Source organism: Sturnira hondurensis, unplaced genomic scaffold (genome assembly GCF_014824575.4).
Source record: "Sturnira hondurensis isolate 20B ecotype Veracruz unplaced genomic scaffold, ASM1482457v3 Scaffold0020288, whole genome shotgun sequence".
NCBI lineage: Eukaryota > Metazoa > Chordata > Mammalia > Chiroptera > Phyllostomidae > Sturnira > Sturnira hondurensis.
This window is the reverse complement of record NW_028092919.1, coordinates 747,677-759,256: the sequence shown is the minus strand read 5'-3', so window position 1 is coordinate 759,256 and position 11,580 is coordinate 747,677. Positions and strand designations below refer to the sequence as shown.

The 11,580-nt window shown below is 56.9% G+C and overlaps 1 protein-coding gene across 50 annotated transcripts in view; it reads right to left on the bottom strand.

Annotated features, from left to right (window-relative positions):
* Positions 1 to 2,658: 2,658 nt before the first annotated feature.
* Positions 2,659 to 11,580, bottom strand: part of ANK2 (ankyrin 2) — a 292,783-nt gene continuing 283,861 nt past the window's right edge. For 49 of the 50 annotated variants that reach the window (XM_037029408.1, XM_037029411.1, XM_037029406.1 and 46 more), the window contains 6 exons: positions 11,284 to 11,560; positions 9,241 to 9,333; positions 8,767 to 8,850; positions 8,503 to 8,667; positions 7,470 to 7,652; positions 4,521 to 4,555 (listed from right to left, as the gene is read on the bottom strand). In XM_037029408.1, the coding sequence (XP_036885303.1) occupies positions 4,541 to 4,555; positions 7,470 to 7,652; positions 8,503 to 8,667; positions 8,767 to 8,850; positions 9,241 to 9,333; positions 11,284 to 11,560 (817 nt within the window). In that variant the 3' untranslated portion in view covers positions 4,521 to 4,540. Of the gene's footprint in view, positions 4,556 to 6,200; positions 6,293 to 7,469; positions 7,653 to 8,502; positions 8,668 to 8,766; positions 8,851 to 9,240; positions 9,334 to 11,283; positions 11,561 to 11,580 lie in introns of all 50 variants that reach the window. The other variant, XM_037029445.1, reaches the window with a different exon arrangement.

Genomic DNA, 11,580 nt, shown 5'->3' with positions numbered 1-11,580 from the left:
GCTGCCGCAGTCAGCATCTGCCAGAGACGCAAGCCTCGGCTCCAGGCGTTTCCACCATTATTTTTTGAACAGGTCATCTTCCTTTCACGTGGACACGAGCAATAAAGCCCCCGAGGTGAAACCGCTCTCAGCAGCTTGGCGTGCCTTTCATTCTGGAGATGGTGCCCACCTGTGTTGTTTTCCACTCCCTCCCTCTGGTCTGGAGGTGCCCCCTCCCGCGGCCGGGGCCGGGCCGGCGCAGCGCTGCCCAGGGCAGAGTGCGGCTCTGTGCGTGGAGCGAGCAGTTTCTCTGTCGTCACAAAGCATCGATGAGCTGGGCCAGCGCGCGCGTGACCCGAAGTGCTGGTAACAGGAGTGGGTTTGCACATTTGTTAGGGGAGGGCCGTTTCCACGGCGCGTCTCTCTTTCTGTGTGGACACAAAACTCAAGAATGGCTGAGCACCCGCCCCGTGCCTCCTGGCCGTCAGTCCGTGGGAGGCATCACACTTCACTCTCCTCCGGCCGGGCCGTGTGGGTTCTTGTAGTAACAGCTGGTCGCAGGGAGCCATTTTCACATCTTGGAGAGAAGGTCATCACTTTATTCTTTGTTTATGATTTGCCAAATCACATTGCTACTTATTTGCGACTTTTGCATAGCTGTTTCTTAGTGATACTGGTCTGAGTTTTTGTCCAGTTTGGGGACTGATGATATCCAATACTTGCTTCCTTAAACATACTGGGAACTTTGCTTTTCTCCAGGACCCTGTGGCCATTCCGAGGGGCCTGGAGCTACCTGTTGAAAGCATCACAGGACCCATCTGGGCAGCACCTGGATCCTGCTCACGGTTAAAACTTAGGCTGTTTCTGGTTTCTTCCACTGTTGGGGTGTCAGGTGCATTAATTAGTGTTCTCCAGAGAAGCAGCCCAGAGGATAACACGAGTAGATTGGAGGAGAGTCATGGCGAGGGATTGGTCCCCGAAGTCAGAGCACTGAGAAGTCCCGCCCCTCCCTCTGCCCGCCCCCAACCCCTGCCCTGCGTGGAGGGGTCTTCTTCGCCAGTCAGATGCCAATCAATCCCTTCTGGAAACAGCTGCACCTGCTCAAGTCCCAGTCACGTGGGGGTCACTGTTACTCTGGTCTCGGTCATTTTCAGTCATTTCCAGTTAAAATTCTTTTACTTCGGATTTCTGCATTCACTTACATAAAATTAGATGACGTTTTCTTATAACTATTTCCTCCCTGCTCATCTCCCTAATGCAGTTTTGCCCCCAGTGTGTGTGGCGGGGGGCGGGGGTGGGGGCGGGCAGGGAGGAGAGGGGAGCTTTGTTCAACCGACAAGCAGGTCTCCAGGGGCAGCTTCCCAGTCAACTGGGTCTCTCCCGTCTCCTGGAGACAGTGTCTGTTCCCAGGACAGGCCGCCCCAGACACCCACCCCAGGGCCCCTGTGCTAAGCCCCCGGCTCTGAATCAGGGTTCCCAGTACCCCCTCCTTGGGTTCCACTCACCAGATCACTTTTCATTGTCAAAGGATGCCACTCAGGAACAGCCTGGTGATACCCCAGAGGCAGGGGTAGGCGGAGCGCCCGTGCCCACCTCGGTCACTGTCCTGGAACTGCCCCAGCTCCCAGCCCTCCCTCGGTTTCCATGGCGGCTTCCTCACGTGGGCGGGTTTACCTCCCTGACCACCTGACCACCGGTGATGGATTCCACCTGCAGCCCTTCCCCCCCCCACTGAGGTCAGGGGTGGGAAGATGTGTTCTCCTGGCCACCAGTCCCGTCCTCAGGTGCTTCCCACAATCACCTCATCAAGACTCAGGTGAGGCGGAACAGGGCTTGTTCAGACAAGGAGACCCCGTTTCACCTTTGTGGTCTGAAGCCACTTCAGGAACAGGGGACAGCAGATGCCACCGCTGCTGTGACCACTCAGGAAATTCCGGGGCCCGGCTCCGATGGCTGCACATTCTCACCTGGTGCCCAGCGTCCCGCCGCCCCCCGTTCTGGCCGTGGCACATCACCGCCCCCCGTACCTGTGGTTCCTCTCAGAGGCAGCTACTGCGTTGTTAGTGCAAAGGCAGCTCTGCAACGTGGTTCTGTTTGCACTGTTTCTCCTTCGCAGACGTCCCTTCTGGCCGGTTCACACTCACCCCAACACACCAGCCTCCCGGGCACCTCAGGCACATTCCCTGTCCCGCCACCAGGCCTGAGCCCTACGGCCCTGGGTAAAGCCTTGCGGTTGCTTGTGACCTCTGCTTTGCCATATCCCATAATTCCTAACACGTTAAGTTTACAGATTTTTTAGCAGGAGATATGAAGTTGGAAAATAAACTGGGAAGCACTTGCAGGTGTCTCTGAGAGCCGTGGTCTTGGGGCAGAGCTGAATGACCCTCCCAGGAGGCTCTGCCTGCAGCCCCCAACACCCCAGCTCCTACTTCTCCCTCACCAGAGCCCAGAATGAAATCTTTGCTTTTCTCTTTTTACATAACCACCACCACAAATGTTCTCTGAATGCAGGGACCGAAATCCCGGGGCTCAACCAACAGTTGGGGGCAAACAGCACATTCAGTCACGACTTAAAAACGGCAGCAGAAAAAGTGCTTTGTCTTTCCCGTGGCTTCCCATTTCTCTCGTCCCGTCTCCTGACACCAGAGGTCAGCAGTAAAGGACAAGTCACTGAGGCCACAGTGAACACTTGTACATTTTATTTACTTAAATCAGCCATTGTACACGTTGCAGCTATGCATTGTTAGTGTTGTGTTTTTCCCGTTAACTAATACATGCCTTCATAGATATATTCAGTTAGTGTTATCACCATGGAAATAAGATGCTGATTCATCAACTGAAAATTCACTTCTTCTCACAGTTTTCAAGTTTTCTGATTACACAGCAAAAATCAAAACCAAAAGGAGGCGAATAACCGTTAAGTTGTTACATAGACGTCATCTGCACTGCAAATCACACAATAGAAACGCTTTCTGGGGCCCAGGGAAGGGCTCACGAGAGGCCACCGTGTGTCCAGGGCCTTGCCACTGGCCTCTCGCTTTGGCTGCAAAGGACGATGCCGAATTTCTAATCCAACAGCCACGAGGGGTGGGAGGTGCAGCGTGGGGGTGCCCCCGGGACACGCCCTCCTGCCATGCTCCCTGAAGTGACGGAGTGGCACTGTGTGTCTCGTGGTTGGTGATATTGGGAGCAAGGGTTTGTTTTGCAGGAAAGACCGGCTGGAATCGGGAATGCTCCAACCAGGAGGACAGACTCTGGTGTTTGTTCTGAAACGTCATCTCCATTGAATATGCTTTTAACAAATAAGTGTCCAAAACGTATACTGTTTACAGGAATATATTTGTGAGTAAATGCGATTAAAATGTCGCGTAGCTCCAACCACTAGAAGAATGCAGACTGGGGCGTGGGGACCGCTCTGGTGACGGGAGGCCCTGCTTTGAAATAAACACACAGGAAATGCACAAATGCACCTCAGGGTTCAAATAAATAAACCAAAACTTTTAACCAAACCCAAATTTGTAAGGACTTTTCCATCTTGTCTGCCATCTTGTCTGTCTCACTGAAGGGTGAGACGTGTCCTGGGTAGGAAAGAAAACCGCCCACGTCTTGAGAGCAGGGCTCTGACCGGGACCGGGTTTCCAGGTGCGACATGCAGGCGCTCACGGAGACGGGGCCTGGAGGGAGGAGCAGCAGGAGCAGGAGCACCCCCACACGGCGACCTTCTGTGCTGCGGGCAGAGCCTGCTCCCAGGGCCGCCCAGGCGAGCGGCGATGGGGTCTGGAGCACGGCAGTGGTTGCAGCCTTGTGAAGCGCCTGCCAAAGCGCTCAGGACCTGAGAGACCTGCAGGGGCCACAAGGCCACGGTCGCAGCTGCCCGCACCTGGCGCCTCTCCGCCACCCTGCCTGCCGGAGTCCGAGCTCCACCGGGGCAGTTCCTTGGGGGTCCTCACCCCGGCCAGGGCCGAGCTACGCTGGAGCCCTAGGTCTGGCCGGTCTGGCGGGCCTCTTCCGAAGCGGAAGCTGCCATCGCTGGATTGTGTTAGCAATACCTGAACGAACCGCACCTGGTCGTCCGGGGGAGAGGTGCACAGAGAGTTGCCCTGATGGACGGCTTTGCATGGAGCCCGAGCGGAAGCAAGGGACGAGGGGTGGCCCGTGCCCAGGCTGGCCCAGGCGCCAGGACATCGGGGACACAGCACCCAGGAGGAGGATGCTATCTTTGGTCACAAATTAGCGTACAGTTAAAGGGGGTGGGGACAAGCTAACCCAGTGCAGTGTGTGTGCTGGAGTCGGGGTGTCAGGGTCCTGGGGCCAGGCAGGCTGCTCCGCTGACGAAAGGGGGTGCTGTGCACCAAGGGGGCGACAGGGTTTCCAACAGGAGCTCCGGGGCCCTCACTTGGCCTCTCGCTCTGGGCCATCCTGGCAGAAATGCCTCAGCAGTTGCTGGAGGTCGTGCTGGAAGGCGTCCCGCTCCAGGGCCTCAGGTACATCCTCCAGCTGCTCCAGGTGCACCTTCGTCCCCTGCTGGCCCTTCACCACCGCCCTCTTCCGAGTGCTGGCCTTACTGAGTGTCGTCCTGTGGGGCAGGCAAGACAGCGTCAGGCCCAACTCGGCAGCTGCATGCACATCTCACAACAGGCTAAGGAAGACCCTTGGTGCTTTACTTAAAGCACCTTTGCTTTGGGCCACACTGCAGAGGGCCCAGGACATGCTGCCTGGACTGGCCCTGTCACTGCCTGCCCGCTCCCATGGAAACACTGTGATTAGTTCACACTCAGGTCTGTCCACTTGTAAGTCCAAGGCCTCATTCCACACACAGCATGCACTGAGTGTGTGTCGTGTGCTGGGTGCTGTGACTAGAACAAACGAGGAAGCTGAATCTCGTGGAACTGAAGCGGTGCTCCGGGAAAACTAGCACAGGGAAGGTGTGGCGGGGCCCTGCCTGGGGTTCCAGAGCCCATGTGGGTGGCCCTGTCCACCCAGCCGCACGTGGGATCCTGCTGGGGACCGGCTGGCGGGCTTCACCCAACACAGTCCACACAGATCCCTAGTGTCCAGCACTGGGTGTCTGCCCACGGGCTCTTCTCTCCGCCCCTCCCCTCGAACACCCCTCTGCGCCTGCTGAGTTCACCTGGAGCTTTAATGCAGTTTGCGTGGGGGCCTCGCTGGGCCTCTTCCCCCTTCCTCCCTCCCTCTCACCTGACACCCACTTTCCCTTCCACATGAACTGCTTTGTGTCCGAAAGCATCTTCCACTTGTTCCTCCTGAACAAAGGCCCACACTGGGTTCCAATGGCTGAAATCACATTACGACTTTCTAACTATTCAGCATCCATAGGTTTTTCTTCCCTCCAAAAAACACACACATCTGACACTTGTCCCGGATGGCGCTGATGCGGGGGGTGACAGTCCATCACAGCCCTGCCCTGGGTTTTGCTGCATGTGTGACAAGTGTGCTACAAATGTATGTGTCCCCGGGTGGGGCCCAGACTCACTAGTGGGACCAGGAGCTGAGGGCAGCGGCCGGGGCACAGTGACATGCGCACAAGCAGTCTGCACCCTGGACCTTGCACGCTGCCTCCCTCCCTGGCTGAACTCCCAGCTACAGTGGAGAATTTAGGGGGAGCAGCCTCAAAATCTATGCCAATGGGGAGACCCCATGGTGTGGGCTGCTCAAGTCTGGGGGGTTCCCCCAAAATGAAACACTGGGTGTCAGAGCCCAGGACACTCTCCCCTCGGCTCGGGAGGCACCTGGGAGCCGTGGGAGCCAGGACGTGCGCCAGGCCCTCGCAAGGGCACAGGTGATCCGCCCAGGGGGGCCTGTTCCCGGGCACAGATGTGGGCTGCTCACTGCTGATCAGACAGATCCCAGACCAACCGCCAGGTGCACTTGAGGCCACACACCACATGCAGAACACAGACCAGCTTATGGCCCGAAGCAGCAGGCAATTTACTGAGGCTGAACCACAGGTGGTCGTCACAGATGCATTTGTGAGTGACTGACCAGGACCCTTCCCACGCCCTCCGATCTGTTTTCGTGGTGGACACCCACGGGCTGGCCTCCGTGGGACCAGGTGACCATGGGGACAGGAGTCCACTGTCCTCAGGCCCTGAGGGCCACTTTTAAATCCTCAAGGACAGCAGGGTCTGACTCCGATACCAGGAGGCTGGACACCTTTGAGGGTGTTAGGCAGCAGAGCGGCACCCCATGCTAACCCAAACCTTGTAACGACCGATCCATCCTCTCTCAGGGTTTCACTCTCTACTAAGCTGGGGAGGTGGACTTGCACGGGGCTACCTGCGTAACTCAACGCCTGAGTGGGAGAGAAGAAACGAGGAGAACTGTCACCCACCGTGGCCCAAGGCAGCCCCGCTCCGCTGAGCCGGTCGGTGGTCAGTGTGGACAGGTGAGGCTGAGAAAATAAATCGAACCCACACTGGGGGCCGGCCAGGATGCAGAGCTCTGAAGTCTCCCCACGTCTGAGGGGGGGTTTGCCATATCACTTGGCGGAGGCTGCCAACCAACACTGTGCCAGCAGCTTTAACTCCCTCCCCGCTCCCTCCGCACACCCACTTCCTACAGCAGAGACTAATGGCAAACGGAATGACCAGACGCAGAGCAAGGAAAACCGCTCCGATCAGCCACCTTCCGCTCCCCGAGGTCACTGGCCGTCTGAGGTCAAGAACTAGAAGTGGCTCGAGTGAGTCACGCTTCCGGTCCCCACCTAGTCAGACACAAGCTCAGCGCGTGCTGTGGAAGAAGTCACACGATGACACTCAGCCTCAGAATGTTTCAACAGCAACAAACACTGTGGACACTCGCACCACCCCCCACCCCTCCGTCCAACCTGCAGCCAGCTGTGCTCGGAAGTCAGGTGATTTTCCTTCCAGACTTTGGAAAAGTAACAGGACATGGACACTGTCCACCCTTTAGCACAGGACTGTCCCCTCCAGGGGCCAAACAGGCTCCTCCTCAGAGCATGCGAGTTCTACAGCCCATTAGCTTGCTACCAACTTTCGAACCTAGCTTTGGTTTCCAGAATTTGGGATTTTAGAATCGTCGTAAGGGTTTATATGTCTATCACTGTGGGCTGATTTTCTAACTACTGGCGATCAGAAGTTAATTATAAATGCTTCTTTCACCTGTGGGTATGAAATGAATGAATTCTTCTTCATGCCCATCACTGGACCTGCACCCTCCCCAGCTCCTTCTCTCAGACTCGGGTGCACCTCACGTCCACGGTCACACCGAGCTCCGGAGATGGGGCTCTGCCCAGCTGGGACGACTCCATCATCCGATTTTTAAAAGTTGTGACAGTGACTGGGATGAGCCCCGAAGCCTGAGGGGACAGCCCCTCACCGCACGGGCTATCAACCAGGAACGGCCCCCCTGGGTGGCCGGCACCCCTGGAACACGCGCAAGCAAGGACGGGACAACAAACCTTTTCCCTACACACACACAACGCGGAAATGGCGCCGTGGCCCCCATACCTCTTCAAAGTCGGCTTTGGCGGAGGGAAGGTCGGAAGCGAAACGGGGGTCCCCCAGGTGCTTCTCCATCCTCTCTCCATGCACCACCGTCGTTTTCACGACTTTGCTGACACGCCGGCCATCCACGGGCTCAGCCTGGAACCTCGAGGATTCGCACAGGGAGCTGGGCTCAGACAGAGTCACCTAAGTGGGGGACACAGCACAGCTTCGGACTGATGAGGCAGCAGCGATGCATTTTTTTAAGGACAAGGCAACCCCTGGAAGGCTGTAATGCTACACACTAACCTTCCAGAAGTTTGGGAGAGAAGCAGTTAGGAAATGGCCCGATAATCCACCAGTAGTGCCGATCTACCAGCTCAGTGCACAGAAATGGGACACTCGATGGGCCGCTGAGAAACCTGTCAGAAGCTCTGTGAGATGTGCCACCTGCTCTCCCACCTGCCTGCGTGGACACAGGCTGCTCTGCCTTTTGAAGAGGAAATCACCCTGGAGACAGAGTTCTCCAAGTGGGAGAAACTGTGAAGCCTGTTTCTGGAGACCCGCCTGTGCGTTGTAACGAAACTGCGAGGGTGTGAATGGAGCGGCAAGCCCAGTCACAGTGCCGCCTGGAGAGACGGGCACACAGAGCCAGCCACGCTGCCGAGCGTTCGGAATGGGCTGCGAAGCGCCCGGTTGGCCTGCAGGGACCCCTCTGTGCACTTGGGCCTTTCCTGCCTCTCTGCCCATCAGCACAGGGGAGTCCGGGCCTCCCACCTTTGCTGGGTGTCTGCCGTGGTGGACTGTGAGCTGAACAGGAAAGGGACCAAAAGCACCGAGCAGCAGGTATCAGGCTACAGATGACCCTGGTGGCTGTTTTAAAACGCCAGCAGCCCATGGAGACAGACGGGTGCATCACTAGGAGCCATGTGAGGGGGACAGAGGCCCGCAAGGCCATCTGCCTTGTCCAGGGCCCATGTCACACGTCCGCACCACATGTCCACGTCACACACCAGCCTTGCATGTTCACATCTCACGACCGCATCAGGCTCCTCACCTCTGACTGCTCAGTGTCACTCTTCAGCACCACACGCTTTATGACTTTGGAGAAGCCGTCCCCGTCCTCAACGCTGATAGGTTCCTGGGGCCGTCCCTGCACGGTGACTTCCTCCCTCTCTATGCCATCAGGGGACATGTACCGTCTGATGACCTTCCTGGTAACCTGGAAGACACGGCGCTCAGGTATCTTGTCTTTGGGAGACAGGCCTGGGCGTGAGGACCAATGGGAAGGATGGCGCCTGGGGGGACACAGGGACATTACCTTCCTCACCACAGTGTGCCCATTCTCGTCCACATACTCCTGCTCTGTGACAGTTTCTGGGGGCACTTCAGGCATGTCATCACCCTGCACAGAGATAAGTCCTGTCAGCTGGAGGCACCAACGGAGGGCTCCCTTGTCCTGGCGAGAGCATGCATGTATGAGGAGGTTAACAGAAACAGGGCGGGGTCATAGGGGCAGGCCTGGCACAGGGGGCTTCCAGAAAGGAGGGCAGATGACCCTGAGCTCAGGGGGCCAAGCCACACAGACTGGGTAGCACCCGGGTGAGGGGTGCGGACAGAAGGCGGAGCGTCCCTACCCAGAGCAGCCACGGTGCCGTGTCCTTAGCATCAGTGCTCAGGACGATCACATGGCTGCTTCCTGGGGCCACACGGCACCATGTGGCCCTACCACCCTGGGCCAGCCACCAGGGCTGGGGGACATGGTCCCAACATGCATCCTCTGAGCAGCTGGTACCTGAATAATCACACGCCGGCGGACGACCCTGGTGGTAACGGTTGCTTCGTCGTCTGAGCTGACCTCCAGTTCGCCCAGCTCGGCCGTGAGCTCCTGCAGGCAAGGCAGAGGTGGTCGTCACCCTGTGACGCCTCTGCCGTGGGCTCTGCTGGGACTCACATGTGCCCCCGGAGTTCTGCTTACTCAGCCCCGAGGACGAGCCCCCAGGGTGCAGACCACTGCCACGAGGCTCAGATGTCCCCAGGGTTGAAGCTCTCGGTTCAATGAATGGAAGGCAACCCTGGCATCCAAGTGTCCAAGGCCCCACTGGACAGACTAGATGCTTGTCCACCCTGCTCCCAGGACGTACACACCTGACAAGGAGCCCGGGGGGACACAGCCCCTCTGACTCTCAGGCTTCGGCTTGGAGTGACGGACCCAAAGGTGTGGTAGTGTCTGCTGCTGCTGGCAGCCACTCCCACAGGCCCAGGCTCCTCGCAGCCTCCCTGGCTGGCGGTGCCTCTGGTGTGTCCCACTCACCCGGGGCGGGGGGGGGGGCACCGCCAGGGACAGAGCCAGAACGTAACCTCAGGTTACAGTGTCTTAGAAGCCATATATCAAACCACTCTTTCCTCATGGGATGTCACTCAAAAGGGAAGAAAACATCAACATTTTCTCAACCTATTTTAAAGTAGCACTTACATTTCTATCTTTTTTGCTAAAGAAAAACATATAAAGTCTGGACCAAGTTATACATTAAACATGCTCGGGAACCTGCTGCCTAGAAACAGGGTCAGCAGGGAACCCAACTGACATCTGACCCCCAGGTGGGGTTCGTGAGAGGGCGGAGTCAAAGTCTGGAGTGGAGGTCAGGGGGCAGGAAAGGGCCTGAAAACACAGGGCAGGGCTCAGGGGGATGCAGCAGAGCCCTGCAGACTGGACATAGGGTCACATAGGTCACAGCCCCAGGTCTGCGCGTCAGTGAGCGCACAGGCTCCTGGGCTGAGCTCGGCAGCTCTGAGCCCCAGACGGCACCTAGGAAACATTTTCATTGGGGTGGATTTAAGCCGGTTCTAGAGAGATGAGTGATCTGTGCAAAGGCATGAAAACCATGAAATAGAAAACCTGTCCAAGGGCTGGTTCCCTGACATGGGGGAGCAGCCTAGAGAGTGGTGTTCTCACCTGCCTGACCACCGGCTTCAGCAGCAATGGCGAGGCCGCTGCGGACAGGGAGAGCTGACGCTGAGCCAGCACAGGTGGGTCTGCGGCCCAGAGACAGGCTGGCATGCCCTTCTCCCTGAAAGCTTTGATTCTCTTATCTAACTTGTTCGTTCCTACTAAGACAGACATTAGTGCGTTAAAAATTCTTTGACATGTAGAATGTTTTGAACTCTAAAAAGAAAAGAAACACCTAATTTAATGCATAGTAAATTAAGTTGAATTCAAATGAATCCACACATTTGTGTGTAGAAATCAATGCGGTTTCCTGACAACAGCAATTCTTCCCCAAGTTCAGGGTTCCAAGGGCATCACGCGCCCCAAGTGGTGGCGGGGGGGAACCACACACACCTCTTTCTGAGAATCAATAGTCTCCAAGGATTTGCCACAGCGGGCTCCTCCCGTGTGCATAGTTGGCCTCCAGTTAACAAGCAGGGATGTAGGGCTGCTTCTCATGCCGCCAACATCTGGGAGCAGCAGTAGGTTCAGGAGGAGGGTCCCTTTCCTAAGTCATCCCTGAAACTCACATCCTGGTGCCAATTTGTCCCCTACCCATCACAGGTCTAACTAAGGTCTCTAACTGTGACCTCAGTGTTAATGTTTCCTAGCCAAAGGGTTTCCAGTGACAAAATGTGGCCTCACAGGCAAGTTGGAATCATGTATCATTTTTTCTGGATTCACTGGGTCCCACATTTTGAAAAGGACTGCAGGGTTCCCACAGCCCAAATTCATTAACTTGACAACCTCGTGGTTCTGCAGTGACAAGATAAGCCCCAGAGAAATGACCTCTGGGAGGCGGTCTGTGGCTGTTACCTGTGGGAAGGAAACACAGAAGGGACCTCTTACCTTCTGGAAAGCTGAGTTCTCATCAAGACTCTCGAAGGCTGGTGGCTGGTCATCCCCAGACTCCACTATCACGAGGCTGGTTTTCCGGGGAGAAGTGCCCTGCCTGAGGCCCGGGGGCTCCTCGGGCTCCTGCACAATGGGTGAGTCTACCTGCTCCCCAGGGGAGGGGGACGGGGTCCGCAGGGGGCGCCTGTCCTCCTCGGGGGTCCCTCTGGGAGAGCCAGGTGCGGATGCGGCCTTTTCAGTGTCTGATCCTTCTGTCCCTGGGGTTGTCACACTGAAACAGAAAGGCCAGTC